Source organism: Neopsephotus bourkii, unplaced genomic scaffold (assembly GCF_033783945.1).
Source record: "Neopsephotus bourkii isolate Nb327-2 ecotype Australia unplaced genomic scaffold, CSIRO-AGI_Nbou_v1 NB_1373, whole genome shotgun sequence".
NCBI classification, from domain to species: Eukaryota; Metazoa; Chordata; class Aves; order Psittaciformes; family Psittacidae; genus Neopsephotus; species Neopsephotus bourkii.
This window is the reverse complement of record NW_026901852.1, coordinates 2,773,814-2,798,470: the sequence shown is the minus strand read 5'-3', so window position 1 is coordinate 2,798,470 and position 24,657 is coordinate 2,773,814. Positions and strand designations below refer to the sequence as shown.

The window sequence follows — 24,657 nt, the reverse complement described above, 5'->3', positions numbered from 1 at the left end:
CTGCTATACATCACACAGCTGTACATCCCACAGCTGTACATCACTGCTCTACATCTCACAGCTGTACATCACTGCTGTACATCACACAGCTGTGCATCCCACAGCTGTACATCACTGCTGTACATCACACAGCTGTACATCACAGCTGTACATCACACAGCTGTACATCACTGCTGTACATCACACAGCTGTACATCACTGCTGTACATCACTGCTGTACATCACTGCTGTACATATCACAGCTGTACATCACTGCTGTACATCACTGCTCTACATCACACAGCTGTACATCACACAGCACAGGCTGAGTGTCAAGGGCACAAAGCACGCTGCGCAAGGCAACACCATGGGCTCACAGTTGGCAGGAAGAGGACACCATGCTGTGACCTGAGGAGATCTTTGCTCTTTTCAGCAGCATTCCTGGTCACCCATGAATAACCAACGCTGCAAACCATTTTGGTGTTACCCTGGGACGAGCAAGGAGGACGCCTGCAGGAGTGAAGCGGGGACATCTGACAGCGCTGTGCCTCCGGGGTTACAGTTTAAGCTGAAATCAAACTAAAGGACAAGTTACTTTCCTTCCCCACTGGTCTTCTAAGAGCAAGGAACAGGAGCTGCCATTGACATCCTGCTGCGGGTTTGAACTGCAGAGCAGCTCCAGCCTCCCCGTCAGAGATGGGGATACAGGCCAGTGCCATACAGCTCCTGGGGCTCCTGTTTAACGTGTGCAGCAGCGGGTGGCTGCATTTCTCTCACCCAAATGTGTTCGTTTAACCAGTCACCAGCTGTAGTTAATGAGCAGCATGTGTGCAGGTGCTGTGACTGGCTGCCTTTGCTGCTGCTGTAGAGCTGGAAAGAAGACTTTGCTTCTTCCTTCACGTGTATCCGCTTTTCTTCTGCAATCTTTCTTTATTCTCCTTGTGGGGATGCTAACTACTTGTCAAGAGCCTACAGGAAACCTGGAAAGGGGTTTTTGACAATGGCCTGTAGGGACAGGACAAGGGGGAATGGCTTTAACCTGACAGAGGGGAGATTGAGATGAGACATTAGGGAGAAATTCTTCCCTGTGAGGGTGCTGAGGCCCTGGCACAGGGTGCCCAGAGAAGCTGTGGCTGCCCCATCCCTGGCAGTGTTTAAGAACTTCCAGAGTGTTCCTCCTGCCCTCACCAGCTCAGTGCCCTCCTGCTCACAATTCACCCCTTAAGCAGTTGCTGTGGTTCCAGAGGGGGTGGCTGAGGAGGGAGGACCATGAGCTCTTGCTGGGCTACTCCTATCATCAGCCTTACCTGGGTGGAGAGCTGCTCCTTTGGTGCAGGAAGGAGACACCGGGGCTACGAGATAGATGGTGAAGGGATTAATGAGTTATAACCCCCCTGGCAGGGGCCATGGGGCTGCTGATGGGGGTAACCTTCATGCTGCCTCAGCTGGTGGAGGGGAAGCGAAGGGAACATTTCACTCCTCTGTTCCTTGTGCAAGACCCGCAGCCCCTGAGCGGCCTGACCCACAGCTGTTATCCCTCATTGACAAAGCATCGTACAAACACCAGTGAGAAAGTGGCTGCCCCCCATCCCATCTATGATGGCACCAACAGGTAGTGTGAGTACAGAGCATTCGAAGTCAAACTGTCACAAGTGGTTTGATTCTGCTCCACTTCCACCATGTCAATGTGCCGGTCCAGCTGCAGCCACATCTGGCACACAGCTGGAATGAAACACAAGCGCATGTCAGTGTGCTGGTCCACCTGCAGCCACAACTGGCACACAGCTGGAATGAAACCCAAGCAGATATCAGTGTGCCGTCCAGCTGCAGCCACATCTGGCACACAGCTGGAATGAAACCCAAGCACATGTCAGTGTGCCGGTCCAGCTGCAGCCACAGCTGGCACACAGCTGGAATGAAACCAAGCACATGTCAGTGTGCCGGTCCAGCTGCAGCCACATCTGGCACACAGCTGGAATGAAACCAAGCACATGTCAGTGTGCCGGTCCAGCTGCAGCCACAGCTGGCACACAGCTGGAATGAAACCCAAGGACATGTCAGTGTGCCGGTCCTGCTGCAGCCACATCTGGCACACAGCTGGAATGAAACCCAAGCACATGTCAGTGTGCTGGTCCACCTGCAGCCACATCTGGCACACAGCTGGAATGAAACCCAAGCACATGTCAGTGTGCTGGTCCACCTGCAGCCACATCTGGCACACAGCTGGAATGAAACCCAAGCGCATGTCAGTGTGCCGGTCCAGCTGCAGCCACAGCTGGCACACAGCTGGAATGAAACCCAAGCACATGTCAGTGTGGCGGTCCTGCTGCAGCCACATCTGGCACACAGCTGGAATGAAACCAAGCACATGTCAATGTGCAGGTCCAGCTGCAGCCATATCTGGCACACAGCTGGAATGAAACCCAAGCAGATATCAGTGTGCAGGTCCAGCTGCAGCCACATCTGGCACACAGCTGGAATGAAACCAAGCACATGTCAGTGTGCTGGTCCACCTGCAGCCACATCTGGCACACAGCTGGAATGAAACCGAAGCACATGTCCGTGTGCAGGTCCAGCTGCAGCCACAGCTGGCACACAGCTGGAATGAAACCCAAGCGCATGTCAGTGTGCCAGTCCAGCTGCAGCCACAGCTGGCACACAGCTGGAATGAAACCAAGCACATGTCAGTGTGCTGGTCCACCTGCAGCCACATCTGGCACACAGCTGGAATGAAACCCAAGCACGTGTCAGTGTGCCGTCCAGCTGCAGCCACAGCTGGCACACAGCTGGAATGAAACCAAGCACAACTGTAGCCAAGGTCCCTTGCCAACGATTCAGGGGGTGTTTCTGCTTCACGTGTGGCAACCCTAAGAAATGGGAGAAAACACCAATGAAAAGGTAGACAGGCTTTTAATGGCATGATCGAGAATCCCCTGGAAATAACAAACCTAATGACAGCTGTGTTTGCTATGAACAAGAAACGGCGTCATCGTTTATTTGCTTCCAAGACGTGATCCGAAGTGACGACGGATGCCAGTGGGGCTGTCCACAGACGGGGCCTCTGTGATGCATGCCAGATTTGATGGCCAAGAACTTGCCATGCAGTCAAACCGGACTGTGGTTCCTCGGTCCGAGTCGTACATTCTGTCTGCAGTGTGTAAACATTCTCCAGCTGCTCTCCTAAAGAATGCAAAGAGGATACGTAGAGAGGTTCAGCCTTGGGACCTGGTCGCGCTTCCAGGCAGGCGGTTCCAAGGAGCAGAAGTCCTGTCTCCAAGACTTTGTCAGACCGTGCCAGAGGCAAAGAAAGACAACGTTGGTGCGCCAGGTACAATGTCTGAGTGTAGAGTCACATGCTAAAAGGAGATATACAAAATCATCTGCGTTTCCAGCTCCAGTTCCCACCCGGAGAAGCAGCAGCAGCCCAGGTCCCTTGGCACAGCAGTGTTGCTGACACTGGTTTCCCACTCTGTTGGACCTGGCCTTTACCTAAAGCCCTGTGTTCCGCAGAGCCCATTGCACCCATCACCTGCAGGCGATGGGCTGAGACTGGCTGGTGTCTCAGCAGCAAACATCAGCCCCTGCCTCCTCCAGAGACCCTGTGCCAGAGCATCCCCTGGGCAGCTCCATGCTGATGCCAGCCCAGCGGTACCCTTGCCAAAGAGACATCTCACCCCTGCATCCCTCTGCTCTGGGAGCTAAGAGGAGGAGTTCTCACCTTGGTCCCTACCAGGAACCCACCTCTGGATCTGCTGTGGTAGCTCCCTTTTGGCACAGAGGGCACCAATGCATGCTTCAAACCTGCTGTTCAGACATTTGCAGCTTCGAAATAAAAGGGAACGTTTCAGTTAAGCCAGAAAAAACCTCATCTGATACCAAACTCATTGTGTCCACATGGGACTTTTAGTGTGTTCTCAAGATTAAACTACAGTTGATTGATGTGCTGGAAAAGGCCTTTGGTGGGCATCGGTGCACATGGAATCGTGGTGGGATCGTGCAATACAGAGAAGAAAGAAGAGTGCTAAGGGACCATTGAGCTGCTACTGGAGCTGGTCAGGCTATCAACAGATCCTCGGGCATCTTCTTAACAGAGGATCTAACCTGAGCAAATACCTCTTGTTGGGAAGGAGAACCTTCAAAGCTTTTCTTGCCCCAACACATCTTACTTTGGATTGCAGTTTCACCAGCAAGGAAACCATGCTTGTGTTAACCAAGGGCAGCCACCAGACCCCGGTCCGTGACACACGGAGATGTGTGGCAGCCCAGCACCTACTGCAGCTCTGATGGCCACCATCCATGCGGGGTTGTTCTGCCTCCAGGCAAGGGGAGCCTCAAGGCTCACATGGATTTTGGCTGAGTGTTACCCTGTTCATCCACATGCACTGCCCACAGCAGTCAGTCCTGCACACGTCACAGGTCATGTAGCATCCGGGCGCTTCTTTAAAGGTAGCAGGATCCTTTACAACCCTTAGCCACTATCTAGAAAGGGCACTACTTATATTATATGGTTATAATAATATATATATTATAATATTCTTTACTTTGAAGGGCAGCCTCCTGCCCCTCACAGATTCCAAGCACAACTGACTCAGAGCTGTCTGCTGCTCAAACCCCTTTTGCACCAAGACAACCACAAGCGTTCGTGCTGCCAACCAGACTGATGGGTTAAGCATCTCCACCCGTGTGTTCAAGCCCCTACGTGGCATCAGTCTGACTGGTGCCATCGGTCCTTCTGCTCTCTCTGCTCATATCATCTGTTGTCACTCTGGCTCAGCACTGGGACCTGCCAGATTCACCACTTGGCATGCCTCCCTCCCTGTATCCTTGTTCCTTTGCAAGCATCTCCTGGCCATACAGCATCCTTTGACTCGTTTTTACAAGCCACCTTTTCAGCTGGCAGGTGGGACTTCGCAGACCCCAGCAAAGCAAAGGCTCTCAGCACAGCATTTGCTTTATCTCATGGTACCAAGCAGTCCCAAAGACACTTATGGTCCCAACACACATACGCTCTCCTGAATAAGTCCTGTCCCCACCACACAAATGCAGGCACAGTGGCAACCTGCTCCAGGAGTCCCCTCAAAACACACATGGGCACAACCACCGCCTGCAGCTTGCTAGGACAGACCTTGCAGCAGACACTGATGGGGAACCAGGCAGTGTCAGCCTGTTCCCAGAACTCCTGCTTCTCCTCCTGACTCCATCCTTCTGTATCCTTCCTCTCCATTCCCTCTGACTGCTCAGCTCCATCTTCTCTTTGATCTCTTTGCAGTGAAGCAAGGAAGCAGCCACATGCCAACAACAGATGCTGGGCCATGGAAAACTCTAAACTTCCTCTTGAACAAATACATTGATTGTGCTTTATTGGCCTCCCGTGCTAAGGCAGCTTGGCTAACACTGTGAATAGTCCTGTACCCTCTCCCCAAGCTCTTTCAAGGTTTGGCATGTGCATCCTCAGCATAAAAAGGACATGGAACTGCTGGAACAAGGCCAGAGGAGGGCCACGAGGATAATCAGGGGACTGGAGCACCTCCTGTATGAAGATAGACTGAGAAAGTTGGGGCTGTTCAGCCTGGGGAAGAGAAGGCTGCGTGGAGACCTCATAGCAGCCTTCCAGTGTCTGAAGGGGGCCTATAGGGATGCTGGGGAGGGACTCTTAACTAGGGACTGCAGTGATAGGACAAGGGGTAATGGGTTAGAACTTAAACAGGGGAAGTTTAGATTGGATATGAGGAGGAAATTCTTTCCTGTTAGGGTGATGAGGCACTGGAATGGGTTGCCCAGGGAGGCTGTGAATGCTCCATCCCTGGCAGTGTTCAGGGCCAGGTTGGATGAAGCCTTGGTTGAGATGGTTTAGTGTGAGGTGTCCCTGCCCATGGCAGGGGGTTGGAACTGGATCATCTTAAGGTCCTTTCCAACCCTAAGTGTTCTACGATTCTATCTAAACCTAGGTGGAGCTCCTGGTAAAGGCTTCACCTCCAAGTCTTGCCCTCTGAGCACTCCAAACTGAACAGTCCCCCAACAGACTAATGCAAATGCCAGCACAGTTTATATCTCTGGGAAGAATCTGTCTGTGCATTCATTCTGTTTCTAGTTTCTAAACACACAGGGCACATTTAGGTGGCGGTTCAACACCCCCTCCCAAGGCAAATTCATATGAAGTGCCACCAGAAGAAGTGGTCACCCTCTGTCCTCTCCTTGCCCCACTTCTGCTGTGTGACTAAATGCTCCCCATGCTTCTCTGCAAAGGTGAGGGCATGTCTGTAGAGCAGAAGCTGTGCTTCTTACCTGAACAACATCAGTGGAAAGAGTCAGCACTGAGCCAGATGAAATACATTCTTGGCATTGGCAACACTGAGATGGTCATGTAGAGGTAATTCCTAGACATTTCCCTATCCAGCTGTCCAAGGAGAACCCTGTTCTCCCAGCCACCCTGTCACAGCTCTCTTGCTCCTTTCCTTTCCCATAGATGTGAACAACTTCAGGATTTGACTGATGGTCAATGGCCATCAGTGTGACTGTTGCACTCGTGTTCAAATGAACCCAGGCTATAACTGCCCAGGTTACTCTAGCAAGCTTTTTGCCTGCAAACAGTGAATACTTGCAGCTAGTTGCAGATGTGGGAATGGGTGCATGGAGCAGCTGTGTGTTTTATTTAGGCATGACAATGATGTGAAGCCCCAAGTATTTGGGTCTGGAGCATTTCCCCCTATGAGGTGTGTGAAACTCTGATTGCTTTAAGATCTCATCATGCATCAGTCCTCCTGGCTGCACTTTCAAGCCTTCCTGATCAGTCTGGGGCTAAGAAGTTGGTTTAGTTCTAGCTGAGCGCTAAGCTTCTGCTCTGATGCTGCTGCTTGAGGAGCACAGCCCCTGCTTTTACCTTCACGTTGTCAGTTCTCACACGTGTGGAAGAGCTGAGCATAGGAAAGACACGAACCTCTGCAAGTGAACCCTCTGTCCCCTCAGGCAGAAAGGCGCAAGGTACCCATGTGCTGACAAACCTCTCCTCACAAAGCAGCAGCTCTGGAGTATAGGACAGGACAACCATTTCCCACCCTGCCACGTAAGTGCCAAGATTCACAAACACCGAGAGCGTGACAAGAAAGCACAAGGAATTCAGGTGCAAGGGGCACCCAAGCTAAAGGCATCCAGTGACTCTTCACATCTTCAGGCTGGAGCTGTGTTTGGTGGGCTATGGGTCTGTGGCACCAACCACATCCAGGTTGAGAGGAACCACCCATGGGTCTTCACAGATCACAGTCTGGTACTTGAGACAGAAGCGGCTGCAGGGTGCTCCCTTTACATCAGATAGCAAGTGCTCTTGATTTCCCAGCAAGCTGCCAATACATCCCTACTTCCATTTAAACACCCAGCACACTGGCATCTGCTGGAACAGCAGCGGTGCCACTGAGCAGCAATGCCACACAGCTTCCTCTGTGGGGACACACCGGAGCGGGTTGGAGCACCCAGCAAGACCTGCCTATATCCCATTCCCCCCTGCAGAGGCATCTCTGGCAAAGGAGAGAAGAGCTCCCTCTAGATACACAAGGATGCATCCATCCCTCCTGGCTAAGCTGGTGACCATCCCTTGCTAACACAGGTGAGCCAACGCTCAAGGTAGATAGTGGTGGCCAAGGCTGGGGTTTTCCCAGCGAGGAGAGAGGAGGGAGCTGCCTGCAGGAGGGGAGCTTCCTCTCCATCAGGCCTTGCTCTCCCCGCCTCCGCTCCTCTTTCTACAGCCATTGGCATTGGCAACTGGTATTGCTAACAGGGAGAGGGGCTGCGGGACAGGCACTGGGCAGGCTGCCTGGGTCACTGCTTGGTGCTGTGCGTTAGCAAGCGTGAGCTGCGGGCTGGGGTCTCCCTTGGAGAAGGCTCCGTGGCTCGGGGGCTCTCAGGCCTGTGGGGAGCTGATGGCGACGGTGTGGGGTGAGAGTGAGTGAAGCTTTGAAGAACAGCTACTGCTATACACTCGTGGGTCCAGCGTGGAAGGCTGTGCTGCAGCATCTCAAGTGTGGACTATATGCAGAAGTTACCCAGTCTGTTGGGCTGGCAGAAGATCATTATCTGGCAGCTGCCTTGCTTTCCAGGGACACCTGCTTTCCTTTGGTTGCTGGACTCTGAGTCTGGGTTTTTCCTCTCTGCCGTTTTTTGGCCACGCCAGGAGAGGGCAGGGAATCTCCCGTTGGCCCCAGGGCCTGAGCTGGGGGCTGGGGTCGGGGGGAAGGAGGAACTCGCTGAGGAGCTGCAGTCCCTGGCTTATGCTGCCGGCAGGGAGAAGGGCTTTCCCTCCCAGGGGGCAGCTGGCTCCTGGGGGAAGCGCTGGGGTTCCTGGGAGGAAGGACGGGGCTCCGAGGGGATGCGCAGCTGGACCTCCGCGAGCTGCTCCGTGCGGGAAGGGACGTGGAGCTCGGCGAAGGAGGGAGCCGGCTTTGTGTCTGCGCTGCTCGGCACTCGGTGGGGATGCTCCCAGCGGGTCTCTGTGCCTGAAGCCTGCAGGGGAAGAGAAGAGGCAGGATGAAGGGGAGGTTCTGAAGGGGGCTCCTGGCACATCTGACGTGAACCTTGCTGGGTTCACACGGAGTCTCTGGCACCAGGATGACAGGAGCTGTCACTGGTTTGAACTGCTGCTGTTAAGCAGTGTTTGCCCTGATCCTGCAGCACCCTCTGGGGTTACACACAGGCATGGTTTGGCTGATAGCGTAGATCTGGGACTCTTCTCAACATGCGGTATGCATGCAGCAGCCTCTTCTGAGACTGGAGACAGGATCTGGAAATGAGCTGCCTCAAACCAGCCCACAGGGATTCCCTCCTTTCACCTCATGTCCCTGAGAGAGCACAGTGTGCTGGCTGGGTGGCAGAGCCACGGCAGCAGCTCTGCTCCTGGGCTGCACCACCAGCCCCAAGGCCAGGCAGGAAAGCCAAACACGGGTGAATTCAGGTCTGCCTCCAGTTACAGCTCTGTGTTTGTCTGATAGAAGAGCCAGGTACCTCCAAAAAGCCTCAAGGCACAGGGATGTAGGGAATTCAGAGCATGTGGTGTTGGCCCATGCTGTGCAGAGCCCACCTCCTACCCAGCTCTTCACATGCTGGCCATCATCTGAGGCAATCCCAAGCGGCCACCCCGCAGCCCTTGTAGCTCTAATCACAGCAGCCAGGCCAGGTCTCCCTGCAGAGACCCAGCTGTACCCAGCATGCTGCAAACCTGCTCAGTGCTGTCAGCAGCATCAGACCACATGGAAGAGCCTGAGGAAGAGGAGGTGGACTCAAAGCCAGGGCAAGTGGAAACGAGCTCATCCCTTTGGCCAAACCGAGCTGGAGAAGACAAAGGGGTGGGAATTTCACCCACCATGAGCTGAAATGACTGCAGGAAACAGGGATGGGCCACGCGCTCAAGCCGAGGGAAGGCTAAAGCAGCAGGAGAGGAGCAGAGTCCTGGCTGCACCTCCTTAACCAGTCCAACATTTCACATTGCTCACTGTTCTGGTCTTACCTGTGGGCAACAGCAGCATCCTGCAGGGAGCTGCACAGTGCCGCTGTTGCGGCAGCCATGGCGCTCTCAGCCTTGGCTGCCTCCAGCAGTGCTTTCACCGGGGTGATGGGCCGAGGAATCCTGCTCTTTGTGCTTGTGGCTCTCTCTTCTTTCCCCAGGAGGGCCGCCCTCTCCTTCCCCGCCTTCCTTGGGATGGAGTCATCCGAGTCATGGGTGTCCTCCTCGGAGCCAGTGGCCGAGAGCGTTTCTGAAGCCCGGCGCCGCTCGTCGCTGGAGGATGCTGAGGAGGAGGCCCCCGAGGCCAGGCGGAGGAGCCGGCTCTGCCTCTTCTCCATCACCAGGCGAGCCAGGTCAGGGTGCTTTGCTCTCTTATAAAGCCTCTCTTTGGCTGAGAGTGAAGTTGAGAGGTCTGAGCCAGTGTCCTCCTCCGAGAACAAGATGGGTATCCGGCTCCTGTACCTGGAGCCCAGAGGTCTCCGGGGCCCCTGATGCGGGGCGTCAAGGATGCTCTCTGCTCGCTTAAGGGGCTCTGCCACCGCTGCTGACTTCTCCAGGTCAGGCTCCCTTGTACCCACCTTGCCAGGCTCTTCCACATCCACCGGGAGCACTGCTTTGTCAGAGAGCTCCGGCTTGTCCTCGGGAGGCTTTGCTACACTGGGAAGGACCAACTGCTCCCCCACTGTCTCTGAGGCGGTTTCAATGGGGTTAGCGGAGAGCGCGCAGCTCTCCGTCTCTGCCCCTTCCAGCCCCGAATGGATGCTCCCGTTCTCTACCAGCACCAGGTTGTCCTCCAGCTCTTCCTCGATGATGACCTCCTCAAACTGGCCCGGAGGGCAGTACTCCTCATGCCTCATCAGCTGGCCGCTGGAAGACATGACATTGAGGTGGGTCTTCTCGGCGATGTGAACAAACGTGCGCTCTACTTTGGTAAAGGGGGAGGAAGCTGTAGCCACTGCCACGGGGGGCTTTGGTTCCGATTTAAGGACTGAGGACAGGGTCCCTGGCTCAGATACATCCAGCTGGCTCCCCATAGGCTGTGGCCGCTCGCTCTGAGGTGTCAGTGCAGCAAGAGTGCCCAGATCAACTTCTGGAGGCAAGTCTGTGGTCACCGGCGATTTCTTCAGGTCGCCTGGTGAAAACAGCACGAGTGTTTTTGAGCCTTCCTCCAGCTCCAGGTCCCCGTCAGCAGTGGATGCTCGACCCCGGGATCCCTTCTGGTCATCAGCCAGGAGCGTGGATGGGGCACACTCCTGGCTGCGCTCCGTGCTTTTCTGACTCAGGTCACTGCTGGAACCGCTGTGCATGTCAATCTCATCCCCTTCCTCTTCCACCTCCTCCTCATCTTCCTCCTCCTCGTCTTCTTCCTCCTCATCTTCCTCTTCCTCCTCTTTTCCATTAATTTCCAGATAAGGTTCCAGAGGTTTGCAAGGAGCAGTCAGGACAATGTTGGAGAAATCAACTCTCTTTATCCGCTGGGACACCTTAGGCTTTTCCCAGTAGTTGCACACATCTTTTCTGAAGTCTTGGTAAGGCAAACTTAAAGGCACCGCCTTGGGCAGACCATTCATTTCAAAGGACTTCAGCATAAGGGCCTGCAAGAAGAGAGATGTGACAAAAGGGTCAGTATTGAGACATGACATCGACGCAGACGACATCAGGATCGATAGCAGTGGGAAGCATCAGTGGAAAGCATCAAGTCCATCGAGCTTCCAGAATACAAGCCTGAACAGTGATTGCTTGATCATTTGATTTGTGTAAACCTTAGAGGGACTCATAGACAGTTACCAATGAAGGCAAAAACATGTGCCTTCTTTGCTAAGCTGCAGCCTTCAACCTGGACCTAAAAGAGCTGTTTGCAAGCAATTCCTCGTGATTTCTTCACGCTTCCCAATCATCTTCAGTATTTATATATTGATTTCAGTATTAAGCATATTTGGGTTGGAAAGCACCTTAAAAATCATCTAGTTCCATGTATATATATTCACATCTTCACTCGTTCCTTACTGCAACCATTCAGCAACCATCTTTTATACTCAGGCCACAGTGAGCTCAAGGGGCCTCTCTGATTTCCCGATCACTTTCCAGTTACCATCCACCGCTGTGGAATCTTTGTAGAGCTCCCGTGTTCCCTGCTGTGCTCTTTCACTCCAGCAACTCCTAATCCTGCCTCCTGCAGGCTCCTGCTTTCACTCAACTGCTCAGCAAGTCATGGGACACAAAGGACCATTATGAGACTCTGGGGTGCCCAAGCATGAAGAGCAGTGGGAGGAGAGGGCAGCTGGTGTGGAGAGAGGCTGCCTGTAAGGCACCAGAACGGGCTGTGAAATGATGGCAGGTAACAGGAGCAGGAAAGCTGCAGCTCACACACACGTGCACACACTTCACCAACAAAACGGGCAGAATAAACTGGAAATGGCCATCAAAGTTTGGCCTAATTAACAAGTGGTTGTAAATGAAAAACCACAGCAGCACCGCTCTGCAAAATGGGTTTAAAGAAAGCCATTTAGGTCCAGCAAGAGGGCTGGAAAACAAAAGCCTCCCCATGAACTCAACCACTCAATGAAGCATCACGGTACCCTTGAAAAGTCCTAATCATGAAGAGAATTGCTCCAAACATCTGCATTTTCAAGCAGCATTTGACAGTGTCAGAGGGCATTTAGGCTACATGGCTAAACAAGCACTCATTTAACTGTGTGGGGTACAGAGCAGCCAACAGCTAGCACGTCCCTCTGGTGATGGGAACGTGTCTTTTTGTCTCTGGGGGGTAAAAAAGCCCTCAACAGCTTTTTAGTCCAATGATAGGACTTCAAAGTGTGCTGAGGATCTCCATGTTAACCTGTGCAGAGCAGCTGCCTAAGAAAGTGTAAGCACTCTATGCTCATGTATAAAGAGGGACGTTTCAAATAGATGGGTGGGCAGCATCAGGCTGTTAGGCATGGGGATAAGGTGTCATCTATTTAGTATTTCTTTTTGTATCTTAAATTTGGAACACAGGCTGATGTTAGTAATGCCTCTGGAGTCCAAAGCTGCTTCTCTTCTTTACTTAAAGCTGAAGCTTAGCCCTGAAGTTGGCCCTGTATTAGCCTGATTTGGGCTCTCACTGACCCACTCCACCTTTTGTATCAGGATGCCAGACGTGGAATTCAGACTGGTAAGATACTAACCACCATTTGGAAAGGAAATTCCACATCTGGCTTCCTCCCTCAGGCATTTATTGGAAATGAGCCCATGCAGCAGCCCAAGATCGGATTCTGCCTGCTGGCTGGATTTGGTTTTCCCCCAAAATACACACACAGTGGTATCCCTCGAGTCCTGATCACACAGATGTGTTCCCCCAGTGGGACCAGGACCTGATAAAGAAGCCCTCACCAACACCTGAGCCTCCCCCTGGAAAGAATACCCCATCCCTAACTACTTCACCCTGTCTTCTAGATGCTGTGGTTGATGGTATGGTTGGAGGATCACTGGTTCCTCTTTGCCTGTGTAAACCTGCAGATCCCCTCTCAGGTCTTAGGAGCTTGTGCCATCTCACCTGCTTTCTGGTCAAGGAGAACTGAATCCAGTCCTGCAGTGTACATCCTAGACAGGCCAGAGATATGGTTTCCATGCCCTGCAGTCTGTCCCACCAGCAGCCCTGCCTCCAGCAACCACTCTTTCCCTTGCAGGACATCACAAGTTCTTCTGATAAGACTGCATTAAGCTGGATGACACCGAGCAGGACAGCATGACATTGTGTAATAGAAATAATGGTTCTCCTGCTGCTCTGGTCCCCCTTTGCTGTTGCTGAGTCATAGGATCATAGAATAGTTAGGGTTGGAAGGGACCTTGAGATCATCCAGTTCCAATCCCCCTGCCATGGGCAGGGACACCTCACACTAAACCATGTCACCCAAGGCTCTGTCCAACCTGGCCTTGAAAACCGCCAGGGATGGAGCATTCACAACTTCCTTGGCAACCCATTCCAGTGCCTCACCACCCTTACAGTCAGCCTGTAATACCTTCCTAACCTCATGTACTTCCACCTCTGGCTGTACAAACTCATTGTGTTCTTTAGCAAATGGACTGCCTTTCTGCCTGTCATTTCATTTCTCACGTGTCTTTTCCATTTCCCTTCATGGACACTGCACCCTAAGCACAACAGTGATCGCTTGGCTTCCACCTACCTTTGTGAGACTTGGACTGCTTAACCTGTTGCGTGCAGTACCCCAGAGCTGCCAGACACCATTCCTTAAAGCTGTTGTTTTGCCACTGTAAAGGCATCGTGGAGAAAACGCAAAGAGCACAAATATGCCAAAAATGTGGAGCACTGAAGTTACCTCCAAACCCAATGGAAAAAAAAGGATACAGTTGATATGTCTCCTGGGTCAAATATTATTTTAACACATGATTTCTTACCTTGCATTCCTATCATCACCTGAAGCTGTTAACAAGCAACACTGTCCTAGGGCATCAAAGCTGTCACTGTTACTGTGATCAGCAGCTAGCTGCAGGCGGGCATCCTGCTGGACAAGCTGTTCCCTGTTGGAAGCCCTCACTAGAGAAGCTTGTGTCCTGTCTTCACCGCCATCGTGTATCTTTTGTACCACAGCACACCCAGCTGCTTTAGGGCTATTCCCAAAGGCTGGAGAACGCTGATGCTCTGCTGTACCAATGGGAAGGAACAGGGGTTCAGGAGCGGAAAGGCTTAGCCTGTGGCTTAAAACTGCAGAATATCAAAGGTGTAAGGAATTTCTGGAGGTCTCTGCTCCAACCACCCCTCAAAGCAAGACCAACTTAAAGCTGGCTGCTCTGGGCCCTGTCGGGCTCAGTTTTGAGTGTCTTCAGGGCTAGAGAAGAATCCTGAGCCTCCATACTGTTTCCAGGAGGAAAAAAAGGGACTCGTACACTGTAGGACCTGGAAAGTCAGAGACCACAGCCAGATCCTTGCTCACCTGCCTGCACAAACTGCTCTCTGCCGTTGAGGAGTTGGGGTCTTGTGCATCTTCTGCAAGGGGGAAAGTTCGCACCAGCCTCTCCACAGGTACTGGAGCCTTTACATGCACCTACTGCCTGCAGCTCCCCTCTCAGCCACTTGCAGGAAAGCACTGAATTCCTAATTGTGCACCTCGCACCAAACCAGAGTCCATTGCCATATTTCATAGAATCACAGAATCCCAGACTGGTTTGGGTTGGAAGGGTCTTAAAGCTCATCCAGTTCCAACCCCTGCCATGGGCAGGGACACCTTCTACTAGACCAGGTTGCTCCAAGCCCCTGTGTCCAACCTGGCCTTGAACACTGCCAGGGATGGGGCGTTTCCTCTTCCAACCTGATCCCAGACAGATCAACAGCAACTGGGGCTGAGCCACATGCTGCTCTGCAGCAGGGACTGCTTTCAAAGCAGAGTGCTGATGACAGGTGAGCGCGGTCGCATCCCTGAGCAGCTCAGGCAGGACATGACTTGCAGGACAGCCACGATTCTGCATTGCCTCCCTGAGGGTTTGGGGGTGGGAGGGCTGGAAGTTTACCAGATGCTCCTGGACACCTTGTTGAATGTCCGATGGGAGGCAGCCATCCATCCACCCACCCTGTGCTGCCAGCCAGGGGAAGATGCGCAGCACAGGAAACCAAGAGACACGTGATGAGTTGTTTGTGCTGTGTCTGTAGCTGTTGGATTGTACCAGCTTACATTCAGCCAGTTTGGATGCTGGCAACCATCAAGGTGGAGCTGTAAAAACTCCCATAAGTTGGATTTAATTAAACAGCTGCACTGTGACTGGGTTCCGGTCAGGCAAACTGGTACTAGCCTAAACTAATGTATATTGCTCTCCCAGCGTGGCCTTCCCAAAGTGGGAACACATCTCCAGGAGTCCAGACCTTTGTTTCTATTCCCAGATCAGTCTTAACAGCAAGTTTTTAGCAATCACATCAGTAAATGATAATGAAATCCTCACTGTTCTACCAGAGCTCCTTCATCTCCCTGCCCACTGCCCCTATATTCCTAAGGACGAGCAGGGAATGCCTCCCAGAGCTGGAAAACAACGGGAACACAAAAACGAAGCCAGCAAGCAAACAAACAACCCAGCCATCACCAGGGTGCTGCCTTTGATTCTTTAATAAGGTTTTGGTAGTATACAAGCTTTTTTGTTTTCTTTCCTTTCTTTTCCGATTGTCTGGATTAACATACATGGATTTAAAAAAGGCACAAAATCCATTGCACAGCTTCTGTTTTGTTGGTTTTTGATGACATTGCCTGTTCCTTGTGGTTTCAAGTGTAGGATTTTACAGTACTCTGCAGCATTTACAGCATGGTCTACATACAGGTAATCAATGCATGCTTTTATACAGGAGACAGAATTCCGATTCTCTCTCGGTATGTCTATATACACAATAATACAGTGGTTTTCTTCTGAAAAAAAGCTTTAAACTGGTCTTGCATGCTCGGTGTGCCAGAAGAATTAGTGCAAGCATATCTTACAGTGTTATTGCAGTACAAAAAGGGGCCGACCTTAGGCTCTAAAGGGCTTAGATACAGGAAGAATAAAAAGACCCAAGGAAAACAAGCTTTGGATCCCTTCAGTCAACTACGTCCTCCCAAGTGGATCCCTGCTCAGTACGGCCTTTAAAGCTACAGCACTTCCCTCGTCTCCCTGCTGCCCTCCCCCTGAGACGAACTTCCCCAGCTTCTTCAAACCTCCCGTCCCTGGCCACTGATGAGGGCTTCTGGCGACTTGAGGAAGCCCTTCTGCTGTGCTCCGAATGCCGGAGACCTGCCCGAAGGGGACTTCCCTGAGATCCACTGCTTCCAGCAAACTCAAGTCCCAGCAGATGAAGTTTCTCAAGCAAACCAGGAAGCACAGCAGGTTACCTACAGCTTCTGTCTCCTCCCAGCAGAAGGGACTACAGAAACCCACAGTCATCTCCTACTTTGAATAGCGGTTGGTTCAATATGGTTTGGACTCTCTCCTGCTTAGCAGCAACAGAAGTCTAGCAAGGTGACACAAGGTAATGCAAAGGAAGGATATGCTGGTCCCTGAGATTCTTGATGGGAGCTGGAAAAGTCAGAGAAGCAGAAATCAAGTTCCCAACATGACGGTAATTGTTCCATTGGGAATGGGAAGAGGCCTTAGTCCTGAGAGATGCAGGTGGCACACAGGCAGCAAGAGCCGTAGTCCGGTCTTCCCTGTAACGGCTTTGATTTGGATACTATCAGGACCTCAGCATATCCTGGAAGTGACATTATCCTCTGCCAACATAGACTAAGCTTGTTTGGGACTGGGAGATCGGGCAGGACTGACAACAAGTGGGAAAAACCCTAGAATCTGAGTTTCTGAAGCAGCTCTTTCTTCAACCCAGCATCGGATGAGGTAAAAGGAGCAGGGGTCTTAGAGCTGCCACGCTTGCTTGCAGGACCTCCGCATTCCAAGAATCAGCACCATAAATATCAAGAGAGATGTTCTTTCCAGCATCACAGCCTTTCTCTTCCTTTATACCAAGGACAGTCCAGTCCCGTGCTGCATAAATGCTCTGCTCCTCCCTGTTTGTGCTTTCAGATGTTTAGGTTTGTGCCAGTTTTCCTAGCGTCTTGGATGGAAGCAACAGCTCTGTGAAGGTGGAATACCTGCCCCTTCGCTTCCCACCTCTGCCCCCACCGGTGTCTCCAGCAAGAGTCAAAGCAGAGCTCCTGGTCTGAGCAGATACAGGGCCCACTTCATTCTTATCACTCGTATGAGGCTCAGGAAATGATGAGCAAAGTGGAAGGAAATGATAACCCAAAAGTTGTCCTAGTCCCTAATTGTAAAGGCAACTTAATAGCAGCAAGAAAGAAGAAGAAGGAAATTATGGAAGCTAAACATCTTCCTTAGCCATAAAAATAACCAGAAGTCAGCAGTGCTGAGGAAGAACCTGATCTGGCTTTTTTATCTTAGGAAGGACCAAGCGGGAGGGGAAGGAGTCCCATGGAAATCCTCCTTATCAGACTCATTCGGAGGAAGTTTCACGTTGCCAGGTCAATTAATTGCACTCAGACTGAAACAGAGAAACGTGTCGGAGGAAGCCCTGGGGATCCCTATGAGGCAAGTGCACGAGGTGAGGTAACCGACTTGAAACACTTTGCATATGGAAAAAAGAACACCTCCAAACACAAAGCAATTCCCTGTTCGAACACCGAGAGACATGCAGGTGAATGTGAAGTGGGGATCGCTTCCAACCCCCGGCTTACACGGTTAGCAGCTTGTTTAAAACGTACATTCATTGTGACACCGTTCTCTCAACAGCAGGTTTAAGACAAAGGAGTTGCAATACATCAAATAACCCTTAGAAACATTTCCCAGGAATTAATCTTGTTGCTGGCCCATGGAACTGCAAGAGCAGGTCTGTGTGTTCCAGCCGCCCAAACACAAACCTCACGGTACAACAACGCAATCAAAAGGAAGTTAGTACCGCAGGGATCAGCCTTTATGCATTTAAAGGTTGAACATTACCCAAAATAGGTGTTTGCATACCAATACATCACATCCTGAGTGGCAGCACCTGCCACCAGATGATGGCGAATGGAGGGGTATGTGTGCTACAGGACACTGCATTAAGAAACTGCGCTGGGCCAGGTTGTCAAAATCAGCTCTGCCACAAGCAAAGGAGGCCAGTGTGCCACCTGAACCAGACACCACGGGGATACTGACTGAGATCCATCCTCTGCAACAGCCTTCTGAGCACTTGGATGTGTGCAAAGTGGCCCATGACCGGCATGGGAACGCTTCTGTAAGGCATGATCGCATATGGCCATTCACATGCCATGTGTGGGTCATGAACACATAGAAACATACATACAATCAGAAATGGAAGCTCCAGCAAAAAGCATCCCAACACCACCCTGGGGACAAAAGTGAACTCAGGAAGCACATCTGGATTACTTTGGTCAACCTCTCACTCTGTCAACTATAGGGGAAGCAGGTCAAGAAGAAAAGCACCCAAAGTGCTCCAGCTGACAAATACCTGGGGCAGTTTATTCACTACAGTCACTAACAGGAGTTTAGGGATTTGCAAATCATCCATGATTTTCAAGGCTTCAGACCTTGTCTGCTAGGTAATGTAGTTTTACTTCTTTTTTATAGCTTGCCCCTTGAAGCCCATCTGTTACTGCCAACAGAGCTCCATAAATACACTGTAGCTATCTCCAAAGAGTTCTTTCCTATTTGGGAAAAACAGAAAAGGAAAAACAGAAATAAAAGCTTCCCTTTTGAATAGATTGGGATAAAAGAGCCCTTTCTTAGTCAATGTGAAACTGATCTCAGCTCCAGGTTGAGGTCTGAGAGTGGTGAAAACCAACCATTAATAAAATGCATCATCCATCTAACCCAACCCTTTACAATTACAGTAAGAATAAAGAAGGTCATTGACACAGTCCTTATGTGGCTGCAGTGTGAATGTGACTGGATAGCAGAGAGACTCTGTGTAGCTCAAGGAGAAGATTCTAGATCCCCATAACAAACGCAGTGGGCATCAGCAATCCTTCCAGGTGAGAGGCAGAAAGATCTCTCTGTTTTCAGGAACAATCTTGTGCCACTGCCAAACACTTTGATGTTCCACATATACACATCACGGCAGATGGAGGCGTGAGAGGGAAGGGCATTAGAAAACAGGGAAAGGACTGAACACATTTTTCCATGTTTTCCGATCTTCAGTCTCACAGTGCATCCTATTGTTGAGCTATTCTACAATACAGGACTAAAGCAGCAGTGGTTGTATTTCCTTGCCTTAATTTTATTTACATAGGATCACAGCACCAGCGTCAAACAGTGCACTTTCACAAGAGAGAGCAAGTGAAGCTCCCAGTCAAGGAAACACCTCAATGATGTTGGTTGTATTTGGTATGTAAGTCCCACCCGCTCTCCTCACAATGTCCAGACCATGAAATGGCATTCTGCCTCCGGAATTCTCTCTGTGCAATCAGACTCTCACATCTGGCTTCATCCTGGAATGGCTTTATTTGCTGCTGGCTTCCTCAAACAGCAGGGAAGTGACTCGCAGGAAAAATAAAGCACTTGGGAATCTTTTGGACTAAGAGGCCATAGGAAGATACGAGGGCTGTGACTATTAGTACTGTTTCTGAATAAACTCTGGAAAGGCTAAATTGAGGTGAGGGTTCCCATCTGACTGCAGAAGGCTTTTACTACAAAACAACTTCTAAGTATCTCAGAAGAGGCCATAAAACTTGGGGCAGTGGCGAGAGTGATAAAGATGGTACCAAAGCCTGGGGATGCTACTGAAATAAAAGACAAATGAGGTAGTTCAACACTCCAAAGCCTTTTGGAGTTGCTCTGAAAGGAAACCCTTTGGAAGGAATGTTTGATGCAGGGAGCAAAGAAATGTCCCAAACAACGCCTGTGTTGTTTCTCATCTTGAAAGGCTCACAGCCTGGGGGAGACAGAAAAGAAGGTGGATGCTAACTGGAGAACAAAAGCAACCCAATGACTGAAGAGTCACTCAACCTCTCTGCCTCATGAGTGGGCAGGAGAAGCTGCTGAGGACACTTTTCCTTATTAGCTGATCAGCTTGAAACAACAGGCCTTTTGCCAGGGGTCCTATGCGCAAAAAATAGATCAAAAGTTGATTTTTCACCTCAAAAAGGCAGAAAATAATTTTTGTGAGTTAAAGTTTAGAATATGTGACCAAAGTGTCAGCTCTGTTGCACTTAAAATTGCCCTGTCCTGGCTGATTGAAACACCCTGCTTATTTCTGGTTTTATCTGGAACTCCTCCCCAACTGCCAGGCTGCAGAACAGGCACAGACACTTTGGCCACCCAGAAGACATCCAGAAGATGAAGAACTTGTACTATTTGCAGCTGGAGTTGAGACATTTTCTCACATGCAGAGACCAGGCATCGATTTAAATGTAACCGAAGAGACATGCTCCCAACAACAGAAATGCTGTTTAACCAGGCATTTACATGGGTTGCGATCAGATGGTAGCTGTGCCTTTGGGGAAAAACCATTGCCAGCTCTCTAAATTTAGCTCCTCATGTACACAGTCATTCTGGGGAGTTTCTAAGCCCTGAGGATTCCAGGATTTGAAACCTGTGAACCTCTCCTGAAAATGGAAGGTATCTTCCATTATCATCTTTGAAATCCAACAGCCTTTAAACAACACACTCGCTATTCCACACAGACTCCATGCAGAGCAGAGATCGCTCCAAGTGCCAAATGTGTCATTTTTCACTGGTTCCTCCAAGGAAATTGGAGGGAAGGCAAGAGGTTGGTCAAAGTGCTACTGGGACTATACGGTGCAACATGAGATATGCAGTATGTAGGAAACTGGTGCAGAAGGCAAGGTTCCCATATTCTTGGGAACAGCAAAGGCAGCAGGTAGTGCAGGTATCCAGGGACACAATAAGGATGCAAGGGATCAGATACCATAAATGCCAACATAAGTTAACAATGGGGTAGGTGGATGTGGAGTGGAACACGCACTGGCAACCAGGCTGGGGTAAGAGTTTTGTCACACAGAGAAAATACACGATAGGCAAAGGGGAACAAAGAGGCAGCTAGATCTAAGAGAGCTTCTCAAGCAGTGAGGTGAAGGTGTGTGAAGCCTACTAACAGCCCAGGGCTGCAGCTCACTGCTGTTCTTGCATCAGAATTCAGATTTAAACATAAACTAACTGGTTGACAGCTAACCAGCAGCATCTCTGCTTATAGAGCAACCCACGAGGTTCCAGAGGAGAATGTCAGTAGGCAAGGCAGCTGCCTTCTCTCAATCCAGGGACCCTTAGAGTGTTCCTACCTGAACTAAAGGAAAAGGGCTGGAGGAAAGGTCTTCAAGTCAGTATCTGTCACATGGAAAGGAAAGCATCAATCCAGGTTGGAAGTCTCTAGGAACCACAAAGACACTTAGCCCAACAAATACAACTTTTGAACCAATCTGTCCCTTTCAGAGCAACAGCCTTGCAGGAGCCTTGACCAGCACAATGTCCAGGCTCAGACCCACAATACAGACAAGGAGTGGAAGAGCAAGAAATGGTTTCATCATGAAGAGGTAGCACAGGGATGGGATTATATCACCATATGGCTGTTTTACAGGGCATTTCTATCTTACATTCTGTATTCACTGCAACAAGACAGACTTTAAACAGTGAAAGAGGTGATGCAACATAACTCTGCCACTTACCTGCCCTTCACTTATCTGGAGCCAACCCCCTCCCACTATAGCCTTCTCCACTGAAAGTGAATGTGTGCTGCATAACTGCATTTACCCAACTCATGCTAGCTTAACCCAAGCATTTACAGTAACATCTTCACAGGAATCCTATCTCCTGTGGGAAGGAGGGTGGGAAGAGAGTTATCAGTTAGAAACATTTCCCATTCTGCATAGAAAGAAAGTGCAAGGAACCAAGATATAAAAAGATGGCTTTTGTATGTATATACAATTGATGTGCATTTGCTCACTGAAGTAGAGCATGAGATCCTAGCAGCAGCTACCTGTCCTCCTGACACTAATGGACTCTCTGTATCATAAAGGAGTAGCAAATGCTCATTTCAATCCTCATTTTGGAGTCTGAGGAGAACAACTGCTATGTACAATGGGAAGCAAGAACTTCTCTTTCAAGATGCAAAGCCTGCTCTTGGACCCTTCTGATGGACACAGTTTGCCTAAGAGTCTGATGCTGAAAGGGATTTTTATTGCACTGGGATTGATTTGCACTGTGTGACCCCAGCTGAAGAATTTAAGTAGCTTTATCAAACATAAAAGGACACATAACTAGGGCACCGAACTTTTCAGCCCATTAACTCCATCATCACCCCATGAGGACTGACAGCCCTCCATCACTTGTTCTTTTCCCCACTGCCCCTGGCTTGCCAGTGCTGTCAGCTGTGCAAATGGACAGTGAACCAAAGCAGGAAATGAACCAAAGCTGAAAACAACGTCCCTTCTGCAGGTCCATGAGCCCCATGAACATGGGCACTGGCACTGGGGGAAGGCTCAAAGGGATGGCTGGGATGGGGTGGGAATAGAGGGTACCTCTTAGAGAACTGACACTTCTGCTCCCCGACCTTGACTATGGAAGTGCAGCTTTCAATGGGAAATGGCTGCCTGCCACCTCCCTTGAGTTTTCTACTTGAGGGTTTTGGGTTTTTTTGTTTTGATTTTGGACACATTTACATTTATAATTGCAGTCATTATGAATGAAAAATAAATAAATGCAATATAAATGTAATCTACGGAGGTTTTTCTTTAAAATGGCACTGTAACTAGTTTTAATATTAATTTATTACATTTCCAGAGATATAAAAAGAGCTATTTTCACATTTCTTCCATTTGCCAACTGTTCCTCAACAACGTGTGGATTCCATAGTAATTACAGCATTAGATGAAGATGTTAAAAATATCTGCAAATTGACTATTTTTAATACTCTTTGCATACTACTGTAACATCAGGATTCCAGCCATTAGCACCAATTAATTTGTTCAGAATTAAACTGTAAAAGACATATTGAGCATGAAAAACTTCCCACAAACCCCAGGCGACAGCAGCATGTCCAGTTATTCTGGTCTAGAGCCCAAATTTGATGGTTTAACAGGATTGGTTTAAAGATCAATATCCCACCTTACAGGATCAGAACAGCAAAGAATTCAGTGTCTTGTAACAACATGTTTCAGAGGTTTACCACCCACCTATGACTTTAGAATGAGCATCTTACTTCTAGTTTGACCTCTGTTACTTTATCTTCAGCACCCAGACCTGTATCTTAGCCTGGGCGACAAAAACCCCATCCTGCTCTCTCCAGACAGGTGCTCCTAGCAGCAATCACATCACTTATTAAGCCACCCATCTTCCTGTCACTGCAAGCTTTCTTCCTCAGTGTTTTCTTTTCTCCTCTGGACAGCCACTAAAGGCATGGCATAGTGCTGAGCTAAGGGCAGGAGACCAGGAGTCCTAAGGAGAGCCATCTCCTCGCGTAAGAGATACCAGCATATAAACATACTTTGTTTGGTTAGTTGGTTTTCAATTGAGTAATGATTTTATCTAGAAGAAGATCTCATTAAAAGTCTGTATAAATCAACCATCTTTATCAATCACACTTTTGAATTTGGAAGAATACCAGTACCAAGCTTACTTGGCAAGAAGAGATCTATATATAACCATGATGAGTAGTGGTAGATTACTGCCCTTTAAAATTTATGTATGGAGCTACCCATCAGCTAGCAATTGGTTTTGTCTGAAAGGGGCAGGTCAGAGTTTGCCAAAACCCCATTATCCCATTGTTCCCTTTTCTCACTGAGAAAACGATGCTATTATTTAATAGAACAATAGAAATTTTCATCCCTAAAACTGACCTTGGAAAGTGACCATCAGCATTCTGGAGAGGAGGAACTACAGATTATCAAGAGCTACTGATTTTTAAATCTACTTCTTTCACAAATCTCATTTCCTCTGCAATGGTAAAGTCTCACTGAACATGTTAAAAATAACACCAGAGCACAGTCTACCAAAGGGAGTCATTCACTTCTCATGTCACTCTGGCAAAAGCAAAGCATTGCTGCCTCTGGTTTCTGTGCCTGACAACAGAAGAACTGGAAACAGGATTAGGCAACTGGTCAATTAAGTCCATGTATTTGAGGCAAAAATAAAACTGATCAAAACTTTGCATATACACATTTTGGCTGGGCAGAGAAGTGCCCTGTTCACTGATGCTCTTGGGGCAAATCAATAGAAATTGATGTCACCGATTCAAGGACTGGTCATGCCCATGCTGCATTTTCACAAGGAGGGTGTGCTGCCCCCTCCACCTCTATCCCACCAGGATGTTCTGTGGGCAGGCAGCACACACCCAGCCTGCCTGAGCATGTCCTGCAGCATGCAGACCCACTGAGGCAGGTCTTATAAGTTTCAGGAAGGACCACAGGTGGCTTATAGAAGAGTGAATGACATTAAGGGAGCCTCAGGCAGGGCAGATACACCTACAAAAATACGTATTTGGAAGGAAGCATTCATTGTAACTCCACTGGGAACACCCTACCTATGCAGTAATACCTCAGTGTCACAACTTTCTTCCAACACCCATTTTCACATCAAAATCCCAGACTGGTTTGGGTTGGAAGGGACCTTAAAGCTCACCCAGTTCCAACCCCCTGCCACAGGCAGGGACACCTTCCACTAGACCAGGTTGCTCCAAGCCCCTGTGTCCAACCTGGCCTTGAACATTGCCA

At 49.8% G+C, this 24,657-nt stretch overlaps 2 protein-coding genes across 15 annotated transcripts in view; one reads left to right on the top strand and one right to left on the bottom strand.

Moving 5' to 3' along the window:
* Window positions 1-24,657, top strand: part of APMAP (adipocyte plasma membrane associated protein) — a 173,464-nt gene that overhangs the window by 48,502 nt on the left and 100,305 nt on the right. The window lies entirely within an intron of this gene.
* The window catches only part of TTBK1 (tau tubulin kinase 1), a 76,213-nt gene continuing 59,083 nt past the window's right edge, over window positions 7,528-24,657 (bottom strand). For all 14 annotated transcript variants that reach the window (XM_061367103.1, XM_061367113.1, XM_061367115.1 and 11 more), the window contains 2 exons: window positions 9,473-11,064; window positions 7,528-8,472 (listed from right to left, as the gene is read on the bottom strand). In XM_061367103.1, the coding sequence (XP_061223087.1) occupies window positions 8,043-8,472; window positions 9,473-11,064 (2,022 nt within the window). In that variant the 3' untranslated portion in view covers window positions 7,528-8,042. The remainder of the gene's footprint in view (window positions 8,473-9,472; window positions 11,065-24,657) is intronic.